Below are 24554 nucleotides of genomic sequence, written 5' to 3'. Positions count from 1 at the left end.
ACCTAGCTGACCTGCTGACCACGTGCATCCCCGTAAGCCAGTGTGCAAGGAGGCTGCGCGCAGCACTCTATGTGTGCGCCCCATGCTGGAGTCAGCTGTCGGTCCAGCTCCCACTCCAAGCTCAGCGCCCTTTCCTCCCCTCCGTCCGCATGCCACATAGCCCACTCAAATCCTGCGGCCTGAAGACCCGTTCATTTTTCGGGCTTTAGCCTCTATTTTGTCTTTTCAGAAACCTTTCAGTAGGTATCTACTGAATGGATGAATGCATTACTAGCATTAGGCATTTTAGTGATGTTCAGTTTGACAGAATATCAGTATTATCCTGCATTGCTATTTCTGTTTTCTGTTTTCAATTTCCCAAAAGACGGTAAGCTCCTAGAAGATACAGGTCAAGATTTCCATGTGATATATGGGATATGTAAGAATTTCCCATCAAGTTTGGATGAGTGAATGGAGTGAATGAAATTTACCATGTAACTTTTAAACTTTCGTTTCATATTAGGCCAGTTCTCCATGTTTTCAAGGGCATCTAAATTCAGGTACACACAGCCACAACTGCAAAGGTGCCCTGCAGGGTACAGCAGTGACTATTTTTATAGTGTGGCTCTCGTGCAACAACAGAAATTGAATTAATTTCTTGTTGGAAAGGTATCATTTCCATAATTGAAAGCTGAAATCATTTTATACACAACTGTACACCACCAAGTTAACATAACAATAACAGAGACAAAAATACAGTAATTCGTTGAATCACTGAAAAGAAATGTGGTTAAACAATACTGAAGGGGACATAGTTAAAGATTTTCACTGACCCGGTTCTTTTTAAGTTGACCAGATCTATACACTAAACTGATACATTTGAGTTCAAAACAACTAGGTAATGATAAACTTATGTTCTAAAGTAAAAGCTATTAAAGAAAACTGATATATACTACGTATAAGCTTACATGTATTAGGTAAGAAGTCCTCAGAACTTCAGGAAAATTTTATGAGGAAATTGAAAACAATTAGGCAAAATATAAACTGTTAAATGGACATATTCAAGCTGAAGTATGAGGAAGCAATTGGAAATACTGCGTGTGTATGGGCGTCAGACAGTGAGAGAGGAAGAAGGCAGCAGAACAAACAGGAAGTAAAAGGTAAGTTAAAATAATTAGAAGAAACAGAAGAGGCTGTTTTTGATAAGATGTGGAAAGAACACAGCAGTAACACGGTTTCTAAGGCATACCTTACCTTTAGGTACCGTCGTTCCCAAATGGGTCTCCATCTGGAGCAAGGTGGTGGGAATCTGAGACCTGAGCCTGTGAGGCTCCACCCACCTGCCCAGGGAGCCTGCCCTGTGGCAAACCTTCACCCTTTCGCCACCTGGCTCTGGCCTTTTGCCACGGTCACAGTGTGCATATTTCCCCGGGACACCCAGGGAACGGCCACCCACCGGAGGGAGAAAGGCCTTCTGCAATGGGCAGAGGGTAGGTAGGGATGCACAACTTCTAAATCTGGGCTCTAGGATTCCAGAGGGATTACAATAATACCGATGGTGTCCCAGTCTCAAGCTATATTTAAATCCATCATGTTTGTATTATTAAATAAAAACCTGCTTGTATTTTATCAAAAAATGAACAGCAAACAGTTGAAAGAATCTTTATTGTAAACAGTGGTCATTAATAGTAGTTACAAATTGAATTAACTGAAACTCAAAGTTAGCAATCTATATCAGATTTATCAGTTTATTTTTGTATGATATAATTTGAAATCTTTGCCTCCTCAGCACTTTTTAAAAGATTATTAAAATTATCGGCATATCAATGGTCTCTTTTTTGGCAGATTTAGCACCAGAACATTCTTACCCTCTTAAGAACACTCATTCAAAACTAGGTAGAACTCCCACCTCTGATCATCAGAGCTATTGCACAAAATTTGTTTTATTATAATGTAAAAAGAATACAAAAAGGTATATTTTAGGTATTACAGACCATATTCAGGCAGTCCCCACCCTGTGTGGTTTTGCATTTTCCTACCTACTCACTGGACAGTCGCCAAAGCATCTTGCTTTCATCTCAAGTATCCCTGTGACCACTGTACCCCACTTCTAAAGTGCCGCCCTGACTTAAACAGGGGTGTGCCTGCCCCGGTCACCAGGGATCCTGTCTTTGTCATCCACCTCCCCCAGTCTGCTGCTTGTCTCATCAGTGCTCAGTGTAGGGGAGGGAGGACTGGCACAGAGGAGTTAACATTTCAGTTTGTAGAAAAACACCACCTGGTGGTGAGAATGAATAGTGGAAGCTTTACTATTTCACAGAACAGGTCACAGGTAAAATAGACGGCTTGTTCTCAGTCTGCTTTCCTGTGAATTCCATGTCTACATTTCAGGGAAAAGGCAAAGACAGACTTCAAAGTGTCCTCAAACACCATACCTGGTACCTTAACAATCAGTTCTACGAAAATGTGAAAATATCCTCTCGTGTTAAAAGCACTTAATGGAAATGTATCAAGTACACAACAAGTATCTCTCAAGGAGAAGTAAAAATAGATTATTTTATGAATTACATTCAATAAATATGTTGTAACATAGTGTTCTGCAGTTTTTGTGAACATAGTTAAAGAAATTTTCAAAACAAATCTAAATAGAGCAGACAAGAATGTAAAATTTAAAAGTATACTGAACATCTAAAAGAAAATTTCAATGAACTTTTTCTGAATATCACTCAGAAATTAAATGATACGGAATATAGTAAAATAGATTCTGAATATTGCCGCAACTAATAACACTCCGAGGTCATAAACTTCACTCTCTTTCTTCTTCATTTAAAAACACCTAGTACGTCAGTCTCTGTTTCAGTCTAGCACACGTCATGGTCCCTAAGGCATTTGGTTTTTCTATCAGAGTACCGCAGCCATGCTGAATGCAAATCGTTTTTTGCACTTTCCTATCTACACAGTTCAAAGTGGCCATGACAGAATCCTGCTACACTGACCGCAGGCTGAACACACACTTGATCGCTACCGCTTCCTTACAACAAGCCGCTCTAAGTCCCTGTCCCCGATACTGTGTCTGTCTTGGTGATAGCAGAGTGTTCCTTTCAAGTCAGATACAAAATACATTGAAAACCACTGATTTGAGAGTGGTAAATCACTACCACGGGATGGTGATATTGGAGCAGAGAGATCAATTCTCATACTCAAAAATCACTTGTGTTACTTTCTGCACCTGTGCCCTTTCAGTCCAGTGCTTCCCAACTGTTGTCAGGGCATGGTACAGTTTAAAAAGGTAAAATGTTTATGGTGCACAATGGGGTGAGCCCACCAGACTAGACTATTCCTGGTCAGCGGACTTGCCTGGGGCCATGGTCTCCCCACATCTCCCTGTATTGTCCTGAGGGCTGAGGGTATAAATATTTTGGCAACTCTTTCCCTGGCCAAGGTATTCCAGTGAGTCATGCCCAACAGTCAGAAACGGGTAAACCCATCACTAGGCCAGTGTAACCTCCCTATGTCTGATACAACATTCTGGAATTGGCTTAGGATAGTTTAAAATCTGACAGGGACAGGCCACTTTTTTTTGACATGAGATTGATTATTGTTTTTTTTTTTAACTGGAGTAAGCATACCTGCTTTGTGTGATTCTTATCTATAAATCTAAATGAGTCTTTGCTGATCTTGTACAGTTTTACGTAATTAAAACTAATGCAGACAGTGAAAACAACAAGGTATTTGGAAGCAGGTACATCCAGGTTTCAATCCCAACTCCTCTATTTTCTATGTGGCATCAGGCAAGTTTCTGAACTTCCTGACCCTCCGTTTCTGCTGGCACATCTGGGCTAAGGACCCCTGTGCACGGGCTCCGGCGAGAACGAGAGCCGCTGCACACGCGATGCCAGGATGATGCTGAGGTGGCCAGCTGAGGATAGCTGAGTGACAGCTCTCCTCACTACCCAGCAGGTAAAGCTAGGGCGGTGTTTCGACTCCTGCCACCTTGCCAACACTTAGCATTTGTTAATATTTAACGAGTAAACATTCTGTTAGAGCATTTTTGCCCTAGTGCAAAACTAGGGAACCACAGTTTCTTACTCTCACATCCGTGGAGTTCTTTAATGACTTCACTTGCGTGTGAGGATATGGCTGAGAGCTGATGCACTACCAGTCTGTCTTTCCTCTTAGACAGCAACAGACAGAGCGCACAGCACATATTGACCTGCACCTCTTCAGCATCGGGAGTTACCAACAGCTTATGGACAGTGAGGCGAAACCGCTGCTTCAGCCCTTTTGTACAAGACGTAGTGGAATTTTAAGAACACTTTTTAAAAGATTAATTTTGATTTTATTCACTCACTTCTGATCATTATCTTAGTGAAGAGTAACTTGAAGATCAGTGCAACTCAATGCAAGGTACTAGAATTTAGGCTTTCTGAGAATATGTTAAACATGGAGATTATGTAATAGGTACAGTAGTGCTCTGCAGATAAAATAATCACCAGTTACCACAAACTTGGTAAAAACATAATTGCATGCATATTCTTAAAAAAGTCAAGTCACAACATGAACACATCGAGGACCGCTCTGGACCTTTAACGGGTGTTTCCGCAGGGGTTGTCTGAGACCTGGCAGCCCATGTTCTGCGCGGTCACCTGGACTTTGAACAGAGTGCCGTCGGCGCACACGCAGAGCTTGTAGCGCACCCACTCGCCGGCAGCAAGCGGGTCCCCGCCGGCGGAGCTCGGCAGGCGGGCTGTGCTGACCGTCACAGTTCCGTTGAGGATGATGCTGTTCTCCTGGCGGGAGAACAACAATACAATCTGTTCACCTCCACAAATGAGGATACAACAAATCTAGTAAACAAAACTTACGGGAATGTTAACAACAAAAGAAGTCAGGAAGAAAGAGTGAACTCAAGCCCACAACAATGAAGAAAACGAAACTAATCTCAAGATTAGTTACCTCTTAGTAGTAGTTCATGATGTTTACCAATATGCTTGTAACACAGTTTACTTCTCAGTTAGTTAAAATTACATCAAAATTCCTAAGTGCATAATAAAGCTGATTTGATAGAGTCTCAGACCCTTTTAGTTACTTCATAAGAGAGTATTAACAAAGTTACCCATAAGTTTGAGGATGGTAAGAAAAAACATTTTCTCCCAGAAAAAATTAACTTTAGTTTCCAATGCCTTTGCAACACCAAGAATGAAGATTTGAACTGGGGAATTCCGAAGACCAGGCACCCCTCCGTGGAAACTGCCCGCGGGGGCCCCCTCCTCAGTCCCAGTGTACCAGGAACATCCTTGTACCGGAGGCCCTTTCTTTTTAGGGACTCCTAAGCCTCTCTTCCCCTTCTTTCCTCTTTCTTCTTTTCATTCATGCAACAAATGACAACGAAATGTCTACTGCGTGGTAGATACTATTCTAGGTGCTGGGGTGCAGCGGTCAGTGGACAGGCAGAGCCCAAGTCTTCACACTGCTGACATTTAAGTGGGGCGGGACAGACAATCCATACACGGACGGTAACACAGACAGCGCATCATCTGAGAAAAGTCAGTCAGGCAGGGCACGTAGAGAGAGTGCCCAGGTGGGGGTTCTGCTTTCCACAGCGTGGTCGAGGAAGGCTTCTCCGATAAGGTCCAACAGAAACTGGGTCATTCTCTGGAGAAAGCCATGTGGGTGGCCAGGGAGAAGCACTCTGGGCAGAGGAAACCACACACCCAAAGGCGCCACACTGAAGATGTGCCTTGGGGTCAGGAACAAGCAGGAGGCTGGTGTGGCTGAAGCAGAGAGTGAGGGGGTAGACTGGTCAGGGATGTGTCAAAGAAATAATGAGGGGGCGGGTGTGGAAGGCCAGGGAATGGACCTTGAATTTCATTTTGAACTGGAGGGGAAGCCATTCGGAGGGCTCTGAATAGGGAAGTGGTATGACCTTTCAAAAAGGACCCCTCTGGATACTGTATACAGAACTGACTACAAGGGTGAGAGGGGAAGCAGGGACCACTTAGGAGGCTGTTCCAACAGCCCGGGAAGGAAACTGCTGTGTTTACACCATGGTGGTGGTGGTGGTGGTCGTGGTGGTGGCGGCGGCGGAGCCTGAAGGCTTTGATGACGGGCTGATGGGAATCCTGAGCGACATGAATGCTTGGGGAGGGAGTGAAAATATAAAGATTTTAGTACTGCTGAGTTTGAGATGCCCATTACATATTAAAGTGGGGAAGGTAAGAAGGTGGTTGGATATGTGAATCTTGGTTCAAAAGAAAGATAAAAGCAGAAATTCCAAATCTGAGGCTCATGAGCCTATAGTGGACATTTATTTACTTACTTACTTACTTACTTACTTACTTACTTTTAGATAGAGGGGAAGGGAAGGAGAAAGAGAGAGAAACATCAATGTGTGGTTGCTTTCACTTGCCTCCAGCTGGGGACTGGGCCCACAACCCAGGCATGTGCCCTGACTGGGAATCGAATCTGCAACCCCTTGGTTCGCAGGCCTGTGCTCAATCCACTGAGGTGCACAAACCAGGGCCATAGTGAACATTTAAAGCAATGAGAAAAACTGGTTATGAAGTAATGAAAATAGCTCATTAACCAGGAAGGATAGTATATGGACTAAATGTAATTCTGTGAATTTTCCAATTTTGTTCCAACACTGCCATCTTGTGGTCATTTAATATTACTTTTTAAAAATTGCTACACCAGTTATTTTTTAAAGCAGTTTGATAAAATTCTTTCTAGTAATTAGCTATAAACTTAAACATAACCACTAATATTAACCAAATCACAAAATAATTATCTTTTCAATACTGGCTTCTATTTCTTTAACTATGAAAAAACTGATACATGTATAAATGAATTTCAAAGTATTTTAATATTTTCACATTAACAACAGGTGGAATTTCCAGGTGGAAAAGATAAAAGATTTAGGTAACTTGCTAATGGCCAGGTACAAATCTATTGCATTTGTTGCTGCTTTGAGTTTCTAGTGTGGAGCACAATGGCCACATTGGGACCAGTCAACTCTATTTTCTTAGAAGAATGGCTTCCTGTTACGGTGTATGAAAGAAATAGGATTGCGACTGAATTTCTGGCCAGAATCACATTTTATGTTCATTTTCTTTACTTAGAGATTGAAGTATGTACTTCAGGGAGAAAAAGCAGTTTATGAAAGTGAAAGAACTTAATTTTTAAAGTTTATTTTTTCTAAGAACTAGAAAATTACATTTAAATAAAGGAAAGAATTATTATAAAAGTCCTTTGGTTTAAGTTCACGTTTGCCATTTAATGCTTGGTAAAAAAATTAATTAGATTTAATTAAGTAGCATATAGCAGGTACCAAAAGAAACCTTGAATAAACATGCTTTGGCCAGAATTATGAGCAGGTAGAACTTTTTCAGACTTATGGCTGGCTCCCTTGCATGAAATATGTACCTATTAAAATTCAGATGTAATCTGTGAAGCACAAAGAAAGCCTCACTTTCTAAAAGCTAGAATACAAGCAAATCTTTTCCATTTAGAATTTAATAACAGATGTATAAATAAAATTACATTTTATACATTTGCTAATTGATTTTCACATCACTAGATATAAAATCTAGGAAGGAATATGAAAAATCTTTTAAGTCTTTAAAAATTATTTTATTTATTTATTTTTAGAGAGGGGAGAGAGGGAGAGAAACATCAATGTGTGGTTGCCTCTCATGCACCCCCTACTGGCTACCTGGCCTGTAACCCGGGCATGTGCCCTGACTGGGAATTGAACCCGGCGACCCTTTGGTTGCAGGCCGGTGTTCAATCCATTGAGCCACACCAACCAAGGTGCGATATGAAAAATCTTTAATTGAAAAGAAACCAAACAACTTCACAGAATGTATACTTACTTTGGTATTCCAGAATTTTCTTTTGAATGTTTTATTGTTGTTGTTGTTTTTTGGTTTTGGTTTTTGTATTTTAAAATAATACAAGTATCATCATATAAACTTTTTAAAAAGAAAATGACAGGCAAGCAGAAATGAAATAAAAATAAAAATAAAAGTCACCTGTTATCCTGCTACCCATAGCTAACCATTGTTGACATTGGCATGCCCTTCCAGATTTTTGCAAAATAAAAATGAGTTACTTCACAAATTCTCTTGTAACTTTACCTTCACAACCCATTTTGAACATCTTTCCATATCAAAAAGTATACAACTACAATACCATTTTTAGTAATTGTACACTATTTCACATATAGATTTATGTACCCAAGAATCTAATAATTCTCTTAGAATTAAAAAAAATACTCACTGCTTTTAACTCCATGTTACCACCCATGTGAAATTCAATGGTTTTGCCCATAATGAACACTCCTTCATTTCCACGCACTATAGCACGTCCATCAACTTTTATATTTAAATCACTAGTAGCATTGCTGGTAATCTGAAAATTTAAAAAAAGTAGTGAAAAGACTTTCTAAATTAAAGTGAGAATTACTGTCAGAGAGAGAAGAACAGGAGCTTCAACCATGAAGCATGCAGGGCAAACATTTTTATTCATGTTTTTATTCACATTTTACGGATGCTGCGGTAAAGACAGGACCTGATAACAACCGCGTAAGCTGGGTAATGATGCACCGAGAGCTCGCCCTTTCTGCTGGTCTGGAATTTCTTTCCAGCCACCACAAAACCGTAAAAATCCCCTCCCACTTTGTACCTTTAGACCAGCAGTTTTCGACTGGAGTGCCACAAGAATTTTAAAAGCATGCAACACCTGACTACTCAGTCAGGGGCACTGACTTCTTTCCCATTAGACTGTTAAATAAAAATGACAACAGCCAACATTACCCAAACCATCTGGTGTCAGTGAATCAAAAGTATACCTCTATTTTTTGTCAGATTGGCAAAAAACATATTTTTTGGTGTGCTGCTGAATTTTAAGTTTTTGTGTGCCATGAGATGAAAAAGGTTGAAAACAGCTGCTTTAGACAGTAATTCTCTCCCATTAATAAAGCAAAGAAAATAAATCATACCCTTTCTGTAGATGCTTTTTGAACATTCAAACTTTTCACTCCACTTGGCAAATGAAACTCATGAGTTTCATAATCTGTGCTGAATAAAATATTTTGAGTCCTTGGGTCGAAAAACTGCATACCGATGTCACTTGTGATGGAAGTTTTGTTCTTTTCTACACTGAGTTTTGTTGTTCCTTGCTGAAAAACAATCTTCAGAAAAACATTTTATTGTGAATATGTTTTCGAAGAATACTGGACCCAAAATTCACCAAGAACATTATAAGAACACTGTACAATATCAGATTAATTTCAAATAACTTTAACTGCGTCTGTCTGGCCCCTCTACTCACTTGGGAGAAAGATTCTTTAAAGCGGGGGCTCACAGAGTTATTTGCCGCCTGACTCTGCACACATGCAGGGGGCGCAGAGCACGGGGGTGGAGGCCTACGACGGGCAGGGAAGGCAAGGGCGCCCCCTTGTTCTCTGCGGTTAAAATCCCGCCTTACAGCCGCCAGTTGGCAGGGGCTGCCACTGGCTAGATTGGCACATTTTCTTCTAGACTCCCAGAAAGTGGAGGTATTCTAACCTGGGAAGGTACTTTTTAAAATGGTTTTTTTTTGGTATACAGAAGAAAGGAGTAAACTATGAATTCTTATAGTAATTATAGCTACCACAGAATAAGTGACTGTAAAACAAAATGTAGAATATTAAGGAAACTTCTGACATTAATAAATTATAAAACCAATCATAATATTAAATATGTTTATGAATTTTTCTCTAAAGGAAAATACCCATTTCTAAAAATCAGATTAGTTTTTTAATGAAAAACTTTTCTCTCATGCCCCTCAATTAAATGCAGTGGCTTACAGGCTGGTTGTTGCCAGTGATGACCAAGTTCTCATTCCGCCTTCCCCCGACCGTGCTCTTGTAGAGAGGGTGTATGACTCCCATGTCGGACACTTGCTTAAATCGAAGCAGGCCACTTTCGTGAAACTCCATGCTGTCACAGCCATTGGGGCCAATGCGGATCACTGCCCAGATGACAAGGGTTATCTAAAAAGGGACCCAAGCCCACTGTTAGTAAGCAGCAAACACTGAACAGGGCTGGAAAACAAACTGGAAGAACAATTTCCAAAGGTTAAAACTTCTGAAAGTGTTTCAGTGTGAGATGAACTTATCAGCGGGTTTCCCACTTATACTCAAGACCGTTTCGTGTCTATCAGGATGTTACACACTCATACCTGAAGGTCCAAAGCGCTGCAAGGTCTGTAGCGGAGGAAGAGCAGTTCATTTCTTCTCTCTCCATCTCTCCCCCAGGGACCACCCCTTTCAGCAATGTTATCGATTCTGCCTAGAATTTATCTTCAACTTTTAAAATAATTATCTGTGCATCGCTTCTTCTCTCATCAATTTTAGGTTTTACCTATTAATTTTCTATTGTAACAGGTAAGAATTTTAGCTCCTTTGTATTTCTTCTCCCCCAAGTTCAATGTCAAATTTTGGTTGAGTCCACGTTCAGTATTTTCAGTTCATGACCATGTAAATACTAGTCACTGCTAAGCAAGTACTATACTATGACAGCAGTTGCTTTCTGGTACGTTGTGTCTCTCAGAGTTTAGTAGTCTTCCCTTCATTTGCTTAGTTTCTTTGAAAATTTGACCAAATCTTTTCAAACCCTCGAACCTTTTTGGCAAATGTCTCGCAATAAAATGGCCTGGAAGTCCAAACCTCTCGGAGGACCTACGAGCGCTCTTTCTCTCTCTCTCGGGAGCCTGTCTTCTGGCTGCAGCCTGGACTTCACTCGGGGGTCTGCGGCACAGCTGTGGTCAGGAACCCGTCCCTCCCTTCTGCGCCGGAGCTCCCTGCTGTCCTTCTCCCTGCAGATACCCCGTTGCCTGCATCCTCGTCCCCAACGTTCCTGCTTTGGTACCTCCTGTTGGTAGGGCACATCCTCCCGTGGCCTCCTTAGAAAGGACGTATATGAAGTGAAAATTCTTGTGAGTGTTCATGTCTAAAAAATGTCTTTATAATCCTTCACATCTGACAATAGACTAGCTTTGTGTACGTTTCTAGATTTGGAACGGGTTTCTCTCCAAATTTTGAAGGTCCCTGCTTACTTACTTTCTAGTTTCCAGTGCTGCTTTGGATGGGTCTGATGCCACCCTGATGTTCTCCTCTTTGTACATAACCTGTTTCTTTTCCTCTGCAAGATTTTAGGATCTTCCCTTTATTCCTGGTTCAGTTTCACGGTGATGGCCTCGGTGTGAGTCTTTTCTTTGTGCTATGCTGGACCCTGTCTGGTGCTTCCAATCTGTTCTACAAAGTTTTCTTAGCTTATTTGAAAACTTTCTCCCCAGTGTGTTCCCTCTTCTCTCTTTCTGAAACACCTACTACCACAGTGTTACAGTTCCTGGATTAATTCTTAATGTTATTAAACTTTCCGGAAGAGTTCCTTTTCTTTGTCTTCCAATATCTATCTATCAATCTAGTTCTGTGGGTTCCTTATTCTTTAATTGCTTCGTGTTTCATGGATGCAATATCCTCTTTTTTCTGAAGATACTGATTTTAGGTTTTTTTTTAAGTTTTCTGTGATTTGTTTATCTTCTTGCACTCCTACTTTCCCCATGGTTTGGATGTTTCTCTCTATCATTTTTCAGTTCTGGGAGCTCTCCAAAAAAAATATATATATATTGATCCCTGGAAGCTCAGTGTTCATGATTAATAGTAAGGTTGCAAACACTCCACAGAATGTTCTGTGCAGGGTGGGCTTGTGACTGAGGCCTCTTGTGGCTTTTTCACTGGGACCTGCCAAGCGTCAGCATCTTCAGGTCTTTTCTGTGAGGTGTTTCAGTTTCTCCAGAGAAGGAGCTTTAATCTCTTGCCCAGGGGATATAAGCTTGGTGCTAGGAGGCTGGAGGTGGAGGATGAGGGAGCCTGGGAAGGGACTCTCAGTGCTCAGCATTCAGACTTCCTGGCCTTCTGCGTAGAAGCCCATTTCACGTAAGAAGCCTCTCCAGTTCAGTGTTTTCTCGAGTCGGGGTGGGAGGGTTGACTGACTGCTGGCTGGAAGGGAGAGGAAGGCCAGGGATCTCACGGCTCCTTCTACAGATTTTTCAAGGAAGCTCTGTTTTCAGTTCTCACCTCACCCTTGCTTTTCAAAGTTCTTGCACTTCCCATTCCTGAAGCTCCTCAGGATTCTGCAGGGCACTTTCACCAGCACAGCCTGCCGCCCCCTTCCCAGCACCCACAGCAGTTTTAAGTTGTTTGCTGTTCCTCCTCCTCCCTTTTGTCTCCATGATCACTTAGGGTTTCAGTTGCCTCCCGCTCTCTTCCAAGGCATTTCTTGGAAGATATGGACATTTTACCTGGGATGAGCTTTTTAAGAGAGAAACAGAATGGAAATGTCTTTAATCTGCCACCTTAATCAAAAGTTTCCAGTAAGATAAATTAACAAAATAAAATAGCTTTGGAATATGTATTCCTAGTAAGCTATTTATAGTACCAGCTCTTTTTAGGTAAAGAATCAGAGAGTTTTAGTTGTATATAAATACAAAGGACTGGCTTGAAAGTATTTGAAGTAAAAAAATAAATGAAATCACCTTAAAACTGCTAAAGTCCATGTTCATAGTCTTAGGTATACGAATAATCACTCTCTGAAAAGGTAACCCTTAGATAGTTATATGCTTGGATTAAAAGTGTTCGTCCATTAAAAAGCAAGTATCTTTGAAAAGGCAACAGGCCATGTCCCCAGCACTTCTGTGTAAGGTAGCGTACCCAGTGCTTTCCTCTTTGACAACAGAGATTTAAGACTATAAAATATCACCCCTCACTGCCATCCAAGGGTTACAACTTTAACAATCTAGCTGGAAAGACAAGAATAAATGTGGAGAAAACTGAATGAAAACAGAAAGGATTACATTTTTTAGGAGAGGTGAAGCAATAAAATCATCTTGGCAAAAGTCTCTTCTATTGAGTTGATTCTGACCTTTTAAAAGCCCTTTAATGGGAAGAATCCACGAACACTTGTTTTTTAATACAATAAATGCATGGCAGTTTTAGTGTACTAACATATATACATATATACTCAACATGAGATACAACATGTTTAGAAATGCAGGAAGTAAGAGGGTCCCAAAAGACATTATAGCAACAGAGCCCACGATTTCACTGATGCCCAGCAGAAAACTCCCCACGTCATGAGAATCAGCAGCCTGTGCCCCACACTCACAGTGAGGTTGATGACAGCCAGGATGAACAGGAGGACAATCACGCAGATGGCCAGATTGCCCTTCCGCCCTCTCAGGCCCGTTTTGTGGAGGCGATCCTCGTCGATTGGAATATACCCGGCTTTGAAGTTACTGTTGTGCTCTTTATTGACATTCCTTCTCTCGACAGCCTTCTCTCGCATGGACTTCTTCACAGGGCCGTTGGAACTTTGCTAAAACACAGTACAACATGTTGGCACAGCTACACGCTCTCTTTTTGATACATTCATTAAGGGCATACAAGAAAGTTGACTTGGTCGGTGATGTATTTTCCACTAACAAACTTCAAATCGAGCTGGGTCTCAGGCTCCAAGCGCGGACATTACTCACAGTGTTGGAGGCGGGTAGAGAACTCTCGGTGGGACTACTTGTAGCTCATTTCCACTCTCTGCTTTGAACTGTCCTACTTCAATAAAGTGTACGGTTCGCTCATTTGGGGGAAGAGTGGACATACACATTCTATAGTGGGTAATTTTTATTACTGATCTATTAGCAGTATTTTAATATCCTTTTTTATTGTTTTCCAAGTACAGTTGCTCCATTTTCCTGCCACCACTCTACCCCATCCCACCCGCTACCCTCAGTCCTTCCCCCCGTCTCTGTCCGTGGGCCCTTTATACATTTATTGCTATTTTTAATTATATGTTTTCATTCACATGAAAAGAATTTGGAAAGGCTGGTAGACTTTGTTATTTATCAAAGCTAAAAATTGCCTGAAGTTAAGACCAGCAGTTTTTAAAGTATGGGCTGGGGAGTCCTGAAGGGGTCCTCTGAACCCTCTCAGGGGCCTGGGGGTGAAAACTATTTCCAAAATAACACTAAGGTGTGATTTCACTTTTTTAGTCCCTCTCTTGAATGCACAGTGGAGCTCTCCACAGGCCCCAGGCCTACGTGTGGTGGCATCACTGCTCTAACAGCTAAAGAAATTGGGCTTTGTGCATTCCTGTGTTAAAATCTTTTTCAGTTTTAATTCCTAATACAGTAAATATCAATGGATATAACCCATGTAAACAAAAGCTCTTGGGATCCTCAGTAATTTTTAGGAGTATGAAGAGGACCCGGGAGCACAAAGTGTAAGAAGCTGATGTGGACTATGGTTGCACGACATGTTAGGTATTAAGCTGGTTTGTCGCAAACACAAAGGGGACAGGTAGAAATGGATCCTGCCCAACGTACATGTGCTTCGGAGCTCTCAGAAAGTTTGTTTATTGGGTAGGCATTTATTAAGCACTTTATGCTTAAACATCAATACCATAAATAGGAAAACAAAAAAAAATACAGGACAGGATCCTTACCGTCTAGATATTGTAAATGTGACTTGGGTACATAAGACGGTAATGCAGTAAAGTATTCTGTATGTTCAGGTGCCAAAATCAATAGCATAGAAAATACACGCTGTGGAGTTTAATGGGAGGAGAGACAGGATGGCTTGGAGTTGTCAGGCAAACTGGCCAGAGGGGGTTGGTAGGATCTGGCAATTTGGGGAGAATAAAGTAGGAAAAGAAGGGCAGCTTGTGAACGTTCTTGCACTGCTGGGTACAAATGCTAGTCTTTATGTCTGTTTAATCGGGAGTCACTGGAAGTCTCTGAACGAGAATGACATGTTTCAGGGTGCTAAATATGGGGGCGTTTGTAGGAGAGCTAGGAAATGCGACTACCAGGAAGTAGGCTGTTGGGATGGTGTAGGAATAGAGGTTTGTGGTAATGAAGTCCTGAACTAGAAAGGGATGAGAAAAGGATAGATAAAAAATATGCTTCAAGAGAAAAGTCCACTGAACTTGTAGAGCCATGTTAAGAAAAAGGATCTCATGTTTACTAAATGGTGACTAGTTCAACACGGGAATGAAGGAGGGAGGAGGTACTACATGTTGAATTCGAACTGAATGAGAAATGACCATGTGACTCAAAGGCGGCGGGAAGCATGCAGCGACATATGAGGTCATCAAGACTAGGGATACAGGTTTGAGAGCCCTCAGCTCAAGTAAATTCAATTTATGAAATGTAATATTGAGAAACTAAATGTGTAGGAACAAAGGAAAAATAAGAAATGCAAGAAATGGTAAGAAAATCTGGGATGTACAGTGTTGCTGAACTTGATTTCTTAGGAAGTGCTTCCATAACTTTCAAAGATGAACTTCGTATAGCAAATTGGCAAATAGGGAATAGCCTGGAAAAGATGCCAGCATAGTATACATTTATTTTTGAGTCTGGAAGAAGAGGAGGGGAAAGAAGGAAGATCATATCCAAAGACTTATGCACTGTCGGAGGGAAACCGTGCTTCTTTGGATTTAGTACCTTGTCCCCCTCCCCCAGTTTGGGGGAGGATGCAGGGTTGATGGCAGAGGGAAACACGTCAAGAGAGGCAAACCGAAGATCTCAAAGTGGAGCAGGGCACCGTGGGAAACGAGATCCTGCAGAGCAGGGAAGTGACGGAGTACAGGGGAAAGAGCGGTCTTCAAGGTTGGGCTCCCACGTCACTGAATCAGTCACGCAAGGAAGGGCAAACATGCTTCTTTTTCCTAAGAATGTTAAAGGCAAGGCCATCTCATGTCATGGGTAGCAGGGTGCTTGATGGCTTGTGGGAAAAGGCAGGAATAATCACAGTGAGTAATGTGGCAGATAAAAATGGTAAAATTCCACAAAGAGTAAGAAAGGCTCCGTAGAAGATAATTCAACCTACTCGACAGATTTTTCTCACAAAGCAGAATGCAGACACACTTGTGGAGAGTGTGCAGCTGTGTGCGGCGCCACACCTGTGAGATGCACTGGCACCGTGGATGTTTTAGCGTCGCACGTGCATCTTGACAGTTTTCCCCAAACGTAGTAAAATACCTTGAGAGGGGTGCTTTCTTCTAATTTTCATAGACACTTGTGACAGTGCCAATAGGTGGGCAATGTAAATCTTTGCCAGTTTGAATACAGGTCTACATAAAGGAGGGCAGGGCAAAATCCATCCCTGCTGGATGCATTCTTTACTCTTCTCTGCCAGTTCATGCGCATTATTATATTCACTGGATGCATTTAACAGTTACTGAAGAGGGACTATTACGCCAGATACTCAGGCTGCCAAGATCAGCAAGATATACCACCTACCTTCAATGAATTCGCAAGCAAACAGGGTAGACAGACAACACCAGAACCAACTGCACTTCCACACGGTGAGCGCCGTAGTGAAGCAGTGCGCACGATACTGAAAGGGTACATGCGAGGAATGCAACTGTACTTAGTGAACAGGGACATCAGTTGAAGGTTTTTAAGACGATTTGAGATTTCAGTTGAATCTTGAACCAGATAAACAGGTGTTAGCCAGGCAAAAAGTGCAGAGAAGGGGATTCCAGGCAGAGGGAACAGCATAAAAATTCTGGTAACAACTATCTCTGGGTAAGCTAGTTTTGTAGCTTAATGTGGGTGGTGCAGAGGATAAGTACAGAAATGGGGAAAAATGAGGTCAGAGATGTTTTCAGAGGCCAGTAAATGAATGGACATAAGTGCCATGTCGAGAACGGACTTTATCTTTACAATGATGGGAACTACCCCAAATTTAAAATACGTTAGTGATACAATTAGATTTGCATTACAGCAAAATCAACCCAAAAAAGAGATGACCAGGAACAGAAGAGTTTAGAGTTGGAGATAGCAACAGAAGGTTTCTCCAACAGTCCCAAATGAGGGCTTGACCGAGCCTTGGCACGGGACACAGAAAGACTGGGTAGAGGTGTTAAGAGGCCAGACTGACGGGACCCGGTGCAGGACTGGATGTGAATAAGACAAAGTGGGATCTGAGGTCACTCCCAAGTAGGACCTGCTGCACAGCTGGTGGGACTTGAGAGTAAAAAGACAACGTGGGGTTCTTCGTTCAGATACCATGCCTGGGCCAACACAGCATTAGACAAAGTGCGGGTCCCTTTTGTGTACCCTTAAGCTGGCCCAGATCCCAAGTTCCTGGCTAGGTTAACCAGGAGAATGAATGGTTGTAGCCCTTTTAATAGTAAATATAGTACAATCCAGTTTTGAACATTTTGAGTTTGAACTGCCGTTGGAAAATTCAGTGAAATCCAGGGCTAGAGACATAAATGCATAACTTTGAAGCGGAGATGGAGGGATGGGTCAGACTGCTGGTTTATGTGTAAAGCAAGAATAAAACCTTGGTGGAACCTCAAGAACATCAATAGGTGATAAAGACTCAAAAAGCACTATTTAAAACAGAAGCTGATAAATTAGGAGGGAAATCAGGAAAGTCAAAGAACAATTTTAATCTCGACAACTCCAAGCTTTGTCTCTGTTCACCTATTCTATTCTATTTATTCTACTCTACTCTAATCTATTTTACTCTACTCTGCTCTATTCTACTGTTATGACCTGTAGCTTGCCTGTTGTCTTTAGCTGATTGTTCTGCATTTGTTAGGCGATTTGACTTTAAGCTCCCTGAAGGCAGATTTTGTGTCTTCTATATTTTATATCCCTTAGAATGACCCTTTCAGTGATGGATTTATAAATATCTATCTAATAGGTCTCTGAAAGCAGTTAATTACCTAAGAAAAATCTTTCCAGGAAAAAAAAGATTTTCTGGAAACAGAATATTGGTTGATTTGTATTTTTTTTAAACATCAAGTTTATTTTTTAAAGATTTTATTTATTTACCTTTAGAGGGGAAGGGAAGGAGAGAGGGAGAAAAATATCAATGTATGGTTGCCTCTCGTGTATCCCCTGCTGGGAACTGGCCTGCAACCCAGGCATGTGCCCTGACTGGGAATCAAACTGCGATCATCTGGTTTGCAGGCCCCTCCGTGCTCAATCCACTGAGCCACGCCAGCCAGGGCTCATTTGTATTTTTTAAAGAATGTATAAGAATGGGACATTTCCAAAAAAACCTAGCTCATCATAGTTGTTTTTATCCTAAAGGGAAATAATAGTTAAAGGGAAAAAAAAGTGACCATAAAAATTATGTCTAAGAGATCACCCTAGTAACTCTAAGTACATATATGTACATACACATATTCATATATATATTCATATATATATTCATATATATATATATATATATATATATATATATATATATATATTCTCTTGCATTTGGGGGAAAATAGCCTTTGAAACTATTCTAAGTTACAAGACCACAATGCAGATCAGGAAATACTACATAAAGCATTTAAAAAATTATTTTAAACCAGTTGGACAGGAGACAGTTTTACACTGGTGACTAACGCTCCAAAAACCAAAGCACAGACGACGCCTGGATGCCTGCATATCCCTGGAGGGGACGGCAGAAACAAGAAGTGGCCGTGAGCGGACACCGGGCGACAGCTGACTGTTTCTTGGCTGCAGTCAGGGGAGCCTCTCGGCGCCGGGACTGAGGTTATTTTTACCCGCATCTTCGCTGGCCGAGGAACGGGGCATGTCCCGGCGCAGGCCCCGGGCTGCCACGACGCCTCCGGACTCTCAGCACAGCGACCCCTGCTCCCCCGGCCGAGGGACAGCCAGGCAAGGGGTGCAGCCCGGCCTTTGCCAGCATCCTGGGTGCGGACAGCTCCTCCCGCCCCGCCCCGCCCAGCCCTGCAGAGCCCGGCTCCGCAGCGCCGGGCCTCAGCCGGCCCTTGTGCCCCGGGCCCCCGCCAGCCAGCCCTACAGAGGGCCCCAGCGGCAGGACCCTGGTGCCCTCCCCTCCAGCCCTCTGCCGCGGCAGGGTCACAGACCTGCTCCGCCGCCGCCGCAGCTGCCGCTGCCGCCATCTTCCCGCGCCCGCCGCCGCTCCCTGCGAGCGCCTGCGCCTGCGCCCTGGAAGCAGGGGAGGGAAGGCCGCGCTCCCCCGAGCTCCCGGCTACTCCGCAGGAGGAGTGGGCTTTGGAGCCGCCCGAGCTGTAAGTGCAGGCTCCGCCATCCCCTGCACTAGGACCTATGGTCCCGGGAACATTTTCTCACGTGCACGGGGATTCCTTGAGACCTGGGCCTCCTCTGGATTCTTCCCAAAGGGCACGGGGATGCCTCTCCCTTTCCCCTCTATTCCCGGTCACGCAGGGCTGGTGCCATCCCGAGCTGGGCATTCTCGTTACGTCACCGGCCCAAGTCTCCAGGCTGGGCCGGAAAGCGGCATTTTCGAGAGTACACGTGGGTGAGGACTTGGGTGACAACTTGGATGGATAGGAGGTAAGAAATCGGCAATTAGCCGGCTAAAAACATGAAAACAAAGAGTCCTCAAGGAAGACAGCCCTTCAGGGATGCTTCTTACCTTCGGAGGACCTGTAAAGTCTCATGCTTTTTTCTGTGGCATTGGGGGTCGTGCATCCCAGGGAACCTATTTCAACAGAGGTGCCGCCCCCCACCCCCCCCCCCACCCCCAAGCACCCAGATGCACAAGCCACGCATTCCTCGAGTACGCATTCCTCGTTCCTGGTCCTCAGTATGATCCCATAATCCTCTTGGTTTTGTTTGTTTTTGCTTTTAACGCAGTGAGGGCAATAGCAACCAAGGTACAGAGACTGTTTCTGAGGTAGCTGAAACCACTTCTAATACGCACCTTTGGGCCCTAGGGCTGCCTAATTCAGCAGGAGAGACTGGCTGGCAAAACCTTTCTCTAGGCACTGTATCAAAGTTTTGCTTTTTGATGTCTGGAACCATTATTTCACTGCTCTGCCTACTTTATTTTACATCAGAGGATTGTTGTGAATTTAAAATCGATAATCAGTTACATAATAAACCCCTCATAAACTTTTCCCTCTCCCCCCAGACTTTGGCTAATGTGGTCTTTTCGAAATAGATTATCATCAAACTTTTTTTCATTGTACCTGACAATGCCTCTTTAACTCTCTTTAACCCTCTTTAACTCTAATCAGGTCCACCTGATTAAACTCTTTGCTCTTTCTACCATATAAGAATAATTAATTCTGCATTTTCTTTTGCCTATTGAGTATTATTAGCAGTTAGAAGTACAAACCAAGGCGAAAGTACTAGTTAGGTTTTGAAGAAAGTTATCCCTTGATTCACTTTATAGTGGGTTGAAGAATGTCCCCCAAAGGGGTCCAACCCTGTGAAAGAGATGTTATTTGGAAATAGGCAGATGTAAGTACGGATCTCAAAATAAATCACCCTGGATGCTAGTGCACCCTAAATCTAATGACTGGTGTCCTCACAAGAGGAGGAGAGGACAGAGACACATGGAGAGCACGATGTGGAGATGGAGGCAGACATTGTCTACAATGAAGTGTCTACAAGGTGAAGTGTCTACGAGGCAAGGGATGTGAAGACGTGTCACCGGAAGCCGGGAGACAGCCGTAGAACAGATGCCTCTCCTTTCAGCTTCCAGAAGGAACAAACTCTGCTGATTTCTGACTTCTAGCTTTCAGGATCGTGAGAGAATATATCTGTGTGGTTTGAAGTCATCAACTGTGTGGGAATTCCTTACAGCAGCCCTTAAGAAACTAATTCACACTTCAAGCTCAGCCCCTTCCAAAACTGAACTCATCAACTTTCTCCTGGTCTGCTCTTCATGAAGTCCCCTAGTAAATGACACCACCATCCAGTCAGAAACCTCAAAGTCATTCTATGCTATTCCTAGTGTGATCATTCTAAAACACCAACCATCATGTCATTCCTCACCTGGAAGCTTTAAAATCCTCTAGTACCTTTTATGATAAAAATTACACTCCTTATACTAATGTATAAGGCCCTTTATTTTTGTGGTTTCCATCTATCCTTTTTAGCCTCTTTTCCTGCCTTTTCCACAAACTCATTCTTTTTAAAAATTAAAAAAAATCGTTTATTGGTTTTTAGAGAGAGGGGAAGGGAGTCAGAAACATCAAAGTGTTGTTTCACTTACTTATGCATTCATGAGTTGATTTTTAAAAAATATATTTTATTGATTCTACCATTACAGTTGTTCTATTCCCCCCCTTCATTCCCCTCCACCCGCACCCTCCCTCCCCCACCATTCTCCCCCACCCTTAGTTTATAACCACGTGTCTCAAGTTCTTTGGATTCTATATTTCCCCCACTATTCTCGCCCTCCCCCCTATCTATTTTCTACCTACCCTCTATGCTATTTTCTGTGCCTTCTCCCCCCTTCTCCCCCTCCCACCCCCCTATTTCTAACCCTCCATGTGTTCTTCATTTCTATGGTTCCACTCCTGATCTAGCTGTCCTCTTGGTTTGCTTTTGTTTTAGGTGTGGTTGTTAATAACTGTGTGTTTGCTGTCCTTTCACTGTTCATATTTTTCATCTTCTTTTTCTTATATAAGTCCCTTTAGCATTTCATATAATAAGGGCTTGGTGATGATGAACTCCTTGAACTTGACCTTATCTGAGAAGCACTTTATCTGTCCTTCCATTCTAAATGAAAGTTTTGCTGGATAAAGCAATCTTGGCTGTAGGTCTTTGGATTTCATGACTTGGAATACTTCTTTCCAGCCCCTTCTTGCCTGTAAGGTCTCTTTTGAGAAATCCGCTGACAGTCTGATGGGTACTCCTTTGTAGGTGACTGTCCCCTTATCCCTTGCTGCTTCTAGGATTCTCTCCTTCATTTTGGTCTTGGCTAATGTAATTATGATGTGCCTTGGTGTGTTCCTTCTTGGGTCCAACTTCTTTGGCACTCTCTGAGCTTCCTGGATTTCCTGGAAGTCTATTTCCTTTGCCAGACTGGGGAAGTTCTCCTTTATTGTTTGTTCAAATACGTTTTCCACTCGTGGCTGTTTCTTTCCCCCTTCTGGTACCCCTATAATTCGGATGTTGGAAGGTTTAAAGATGTCCTGGAGGTTCCTAAGCCTCTCCTCATTTTTTTGAATTCTCATTTCTTCCTTCCTTTCTCGTGGGATGTTTTGTTCTTCCTTCTGGTCCATTCCATTGATTTGAGTCCCCGTTTCCTTTCCATCACTATTGGTTTCCTGTGCATCTCCCTTCATTTCAATTAGTTTAGCCTTCATAAGTTCCTCTAACTTGTGACTTTGTTCCTCTAATTTGTGACTATAATCTACCAGTTCTGTGAGCATCCTGATAAATAGTGTCCTGAATTGTGCTTCTGAGAGGCTGGCAATTTCTTGGTCGCTTAGAGTTATTGGCTCTGAGACTTTGAGTTCTTCTTGCGCCATCTTTCGGGTTGTTCGTGCCTGTTCCATAGCAGGATCAGAGCCCTAAAATGTTCACTAGAACAGGGCAACTAAGTCGCTGGGTTGTGACGTTGTATGTGGGGGCGGGGTCAAAGAGGGACTCTGGCGTCCAGTCTGCCGCCTTCCGCCCCGGCCCTCACCGGTACCGCAGTTGCTGCCGTCACCGGGCCCACTCGTTTCCTCCCACTGCACGCGAGTGTGCCACCGCCGTCAGCCCTCGCCCCCTGGGGCCTGCGTGGTCTGTCTCACTGTGCGTGAATATGCGCCCGCGGTCTGCCCGCACCCCAACTGGTTCCCGTCTGCCTGCGCGCCTGGGTCGGGGGCCCTGTCCTGCCCGACCCTGCTGTCTGCTGGCTCCGCCCCTCTTACCGTCCCGTTGAACGGTTAGATGTAGTCGGAGTTCCGTATAATTCAATTTTCTGTCCTTTGGTTGTGTCTTTGTTTCTCCAAATCTTTGTTGTATTCAAACTTGGTTGTGGGAGAAGGCACAGTGTTTCCACCTATGCCTCCATCTCGGTGGAAGTCCTGAACTGATGAGTTGATTCTTAAATGTGGTCTCACCGGGAATCAAACCCTCAACCTTGGTGTGGGGGGATGATGCTCTAACCAACTGAGCTTAACTTCAGCCACATGTAGTATTCGCAGTTCCCACGTATTTGCCTGAACGCAGTAGGTTGTTAAGGACTCTGTGCCTTTGCACGTGTGGATATTTCTCTTTTTTATCCAGCTATTCTCCTACTTGTCCACTAAAACTCAGCTTAAGGAACCTCTTTTGGACAGCCTTTAATCTTTCTCCTCATCACGAATTTCTGATTTCCATGCACCTCTCTGTGATCCCCAAGCATGTCTCTATTGTCACACTTATCCCACTCTAACTGAAATGTATTTACTTGCCCATCTGTCTTGTCTTTAAATTTATCTCCCCCAAATTCTATGGTCAGTCCCATCTTCTCCCAACAATTACAGCCAACCATTGCTCCCCTTGTGCTTTAACTGTCTATGACTCCCATGTGATACCTAAGAAAACACTATCTTACGTTATTTCATCTTTCACACACGTGCTCTGCTCCTGGGGAAGCTGTGAACTCATTGCAAGGTAGGGGCAGTGTGTTACTGCTTCTGTGCTGCTCCAGATCCTGAACACATTTGGAGACAAGTATATAATATGTACTTAGTGACTTTGATGGGTGAATATTGAATCAATTTTTTTTAGTAAACAATATTAATATCTAAGTGGACATATGTCCACTCTAATGCTCACCATGCTTTACCCTGGAGAAGAATCTCATTAACTCTCATCTCACCTAAGTGTTCTCCCTGGGTCCAGTCCTGCCTCCTCCAAAGGTAGCCTCTAGGTCCTCCAACATGACATAGTAGAGAGTCCAGAACGTAGTATTGATCTCTCTACAGCTTTTTGCTGCTTCCCCATTGCCTACAAAACAAATATCACTTTCTTAGCCTGGTATGTAAGACCCATCGTAGCTGAACCCAGCACTATCTTTCCAGTCTTTCCGCTGATTCTCTGCCATCGGACTGGCATCCATCATTCCCTGCATCTTCATGCGCGTTCATGCCTCTCGCTACCGTGCGGCCTGTTCTATTTCCTCTTCTCTTCCTGGCGAACTCGGTCCTTCCAGAACTGGCTCTCTGTATCACTTTCTTCTTTAACTTTCTCTGACCCTTTCTTCAGGGGGATGGAGGAGGAGGTAAGGGGAGGGTCAGTGTTTCCACAGAATTTCATGTGTACTGTAATACAATTTGCTGCCCTGGACCATGGCCGTGTCTCTCTCTCCTGGACAGACTGTGAGACCTAGGGAACAGGCACGGAGTCTGATTTTGTTTTATGATTAAGGCAGACGTTTCTGTCACACTAGAAGTTCAGTAAATGTTTGTGAAATGTGCTAAAATTTCAGTCCTTCCTCCTAGGACTGCCCCCATGCTGTCCCATGACCCTCTCCTGGGAGCTGAAGGGCATCTCACAGTGTGAGTCCTGCCCATGGCACCTTTGCAAGTAGCTCACCGTGCACATCCCAGGCTCACCCGCTCGGTGACTGTTTTCACAGAGCCAAGTACTTGCCATGTGGTTGGCTGGCAGAGCTGAAAAAAAAATTAGGGCAAGAGCGCCTTCTTTTTTAAACTAACTCTGATGATGGAAACCTGGTTTGAAATAGGAGGGCTATCTTCAGGCCCTAAATATCCCACTCCATCTATTTTGTTTTCCTTCTGATC

The 24554-nt window shown here is 43.2% G+C and overlaps 1 protein-coding gene across 1 annotated transcript; it reads right to left on the bottom strand.

The window, feature by feature from the left end:
* Positions 1-1625: 1625 nt before the first annotated feature.
* SGCB (sarcoglycan beta) lies at positions 1626-18998 on the bottom strand. The gene is made up of 6 exons (XM_037034122.1): positions 18924-18998; positions 13191-13400; positions 9830-10015; positions 8981-9172; positions 8260-8391; positions 1626-4769 (listed from the first exon to the last, which is right to left on the bottom strand). The coding sequence occupies exons 1-6, from the start codon at positions 18957-18959 to the stop codon at positions 4566-4568; spliced, it is 960 nt and encodes a 319-aa protein (XP_036890017.1). The 5' UTR covers positions 18960-18998; the 3' UTR covers positions 1626-4565.
* Between the last annotated feature and the right edge of the window lie 5556 nt (positions 18999-24554).

This window comes from Sturnira hondurensis, unplaced genomic scaffold (genome assembly GCF_014824575.4).
Source record: "Sturnira hondurensis isolate 20B ecotype Veracruz unplaced genomic scaffold, ASM1482457v3 Scaffold0022017, whole genome shotgun sequence".
In the NCBI taxonomy this organism is placed as follows: Eukaryota; Metazoa; Chordata; class Mammalia; order Chiroptera; family Phyllostomidae; genus Sturnira; species Sturnira hondurensis.
This window is presented reverse-complemented; position numbering and strand designations above follow the sequence as displayed.

Excerpts from the sequence above, each read along its gene's own strand:
- SGCB (XM_037034122.1), bottom strand. The coding sequence starts at position 18,959 with ATGGCGGCAGCGGCAGCTGCGGCGGCGGCGGAGCAG. Across the intron at positions 13,401-18,923 it reads CTGCGGCGGCGGCGGAGCAG|CAAAGTTCCAACGGCCCTGT; the intron begins GTCTGTGACCCT and ends ACTGTGTTTTAG. Across the intron at positions 10,016-13,190 it reads TGGCTGTCATCAACCTCACT|ATAACCCTTGTCATCTGGGC; the intron begins GTGAGTGTGGGG and ends GTCCCTTTTTAG.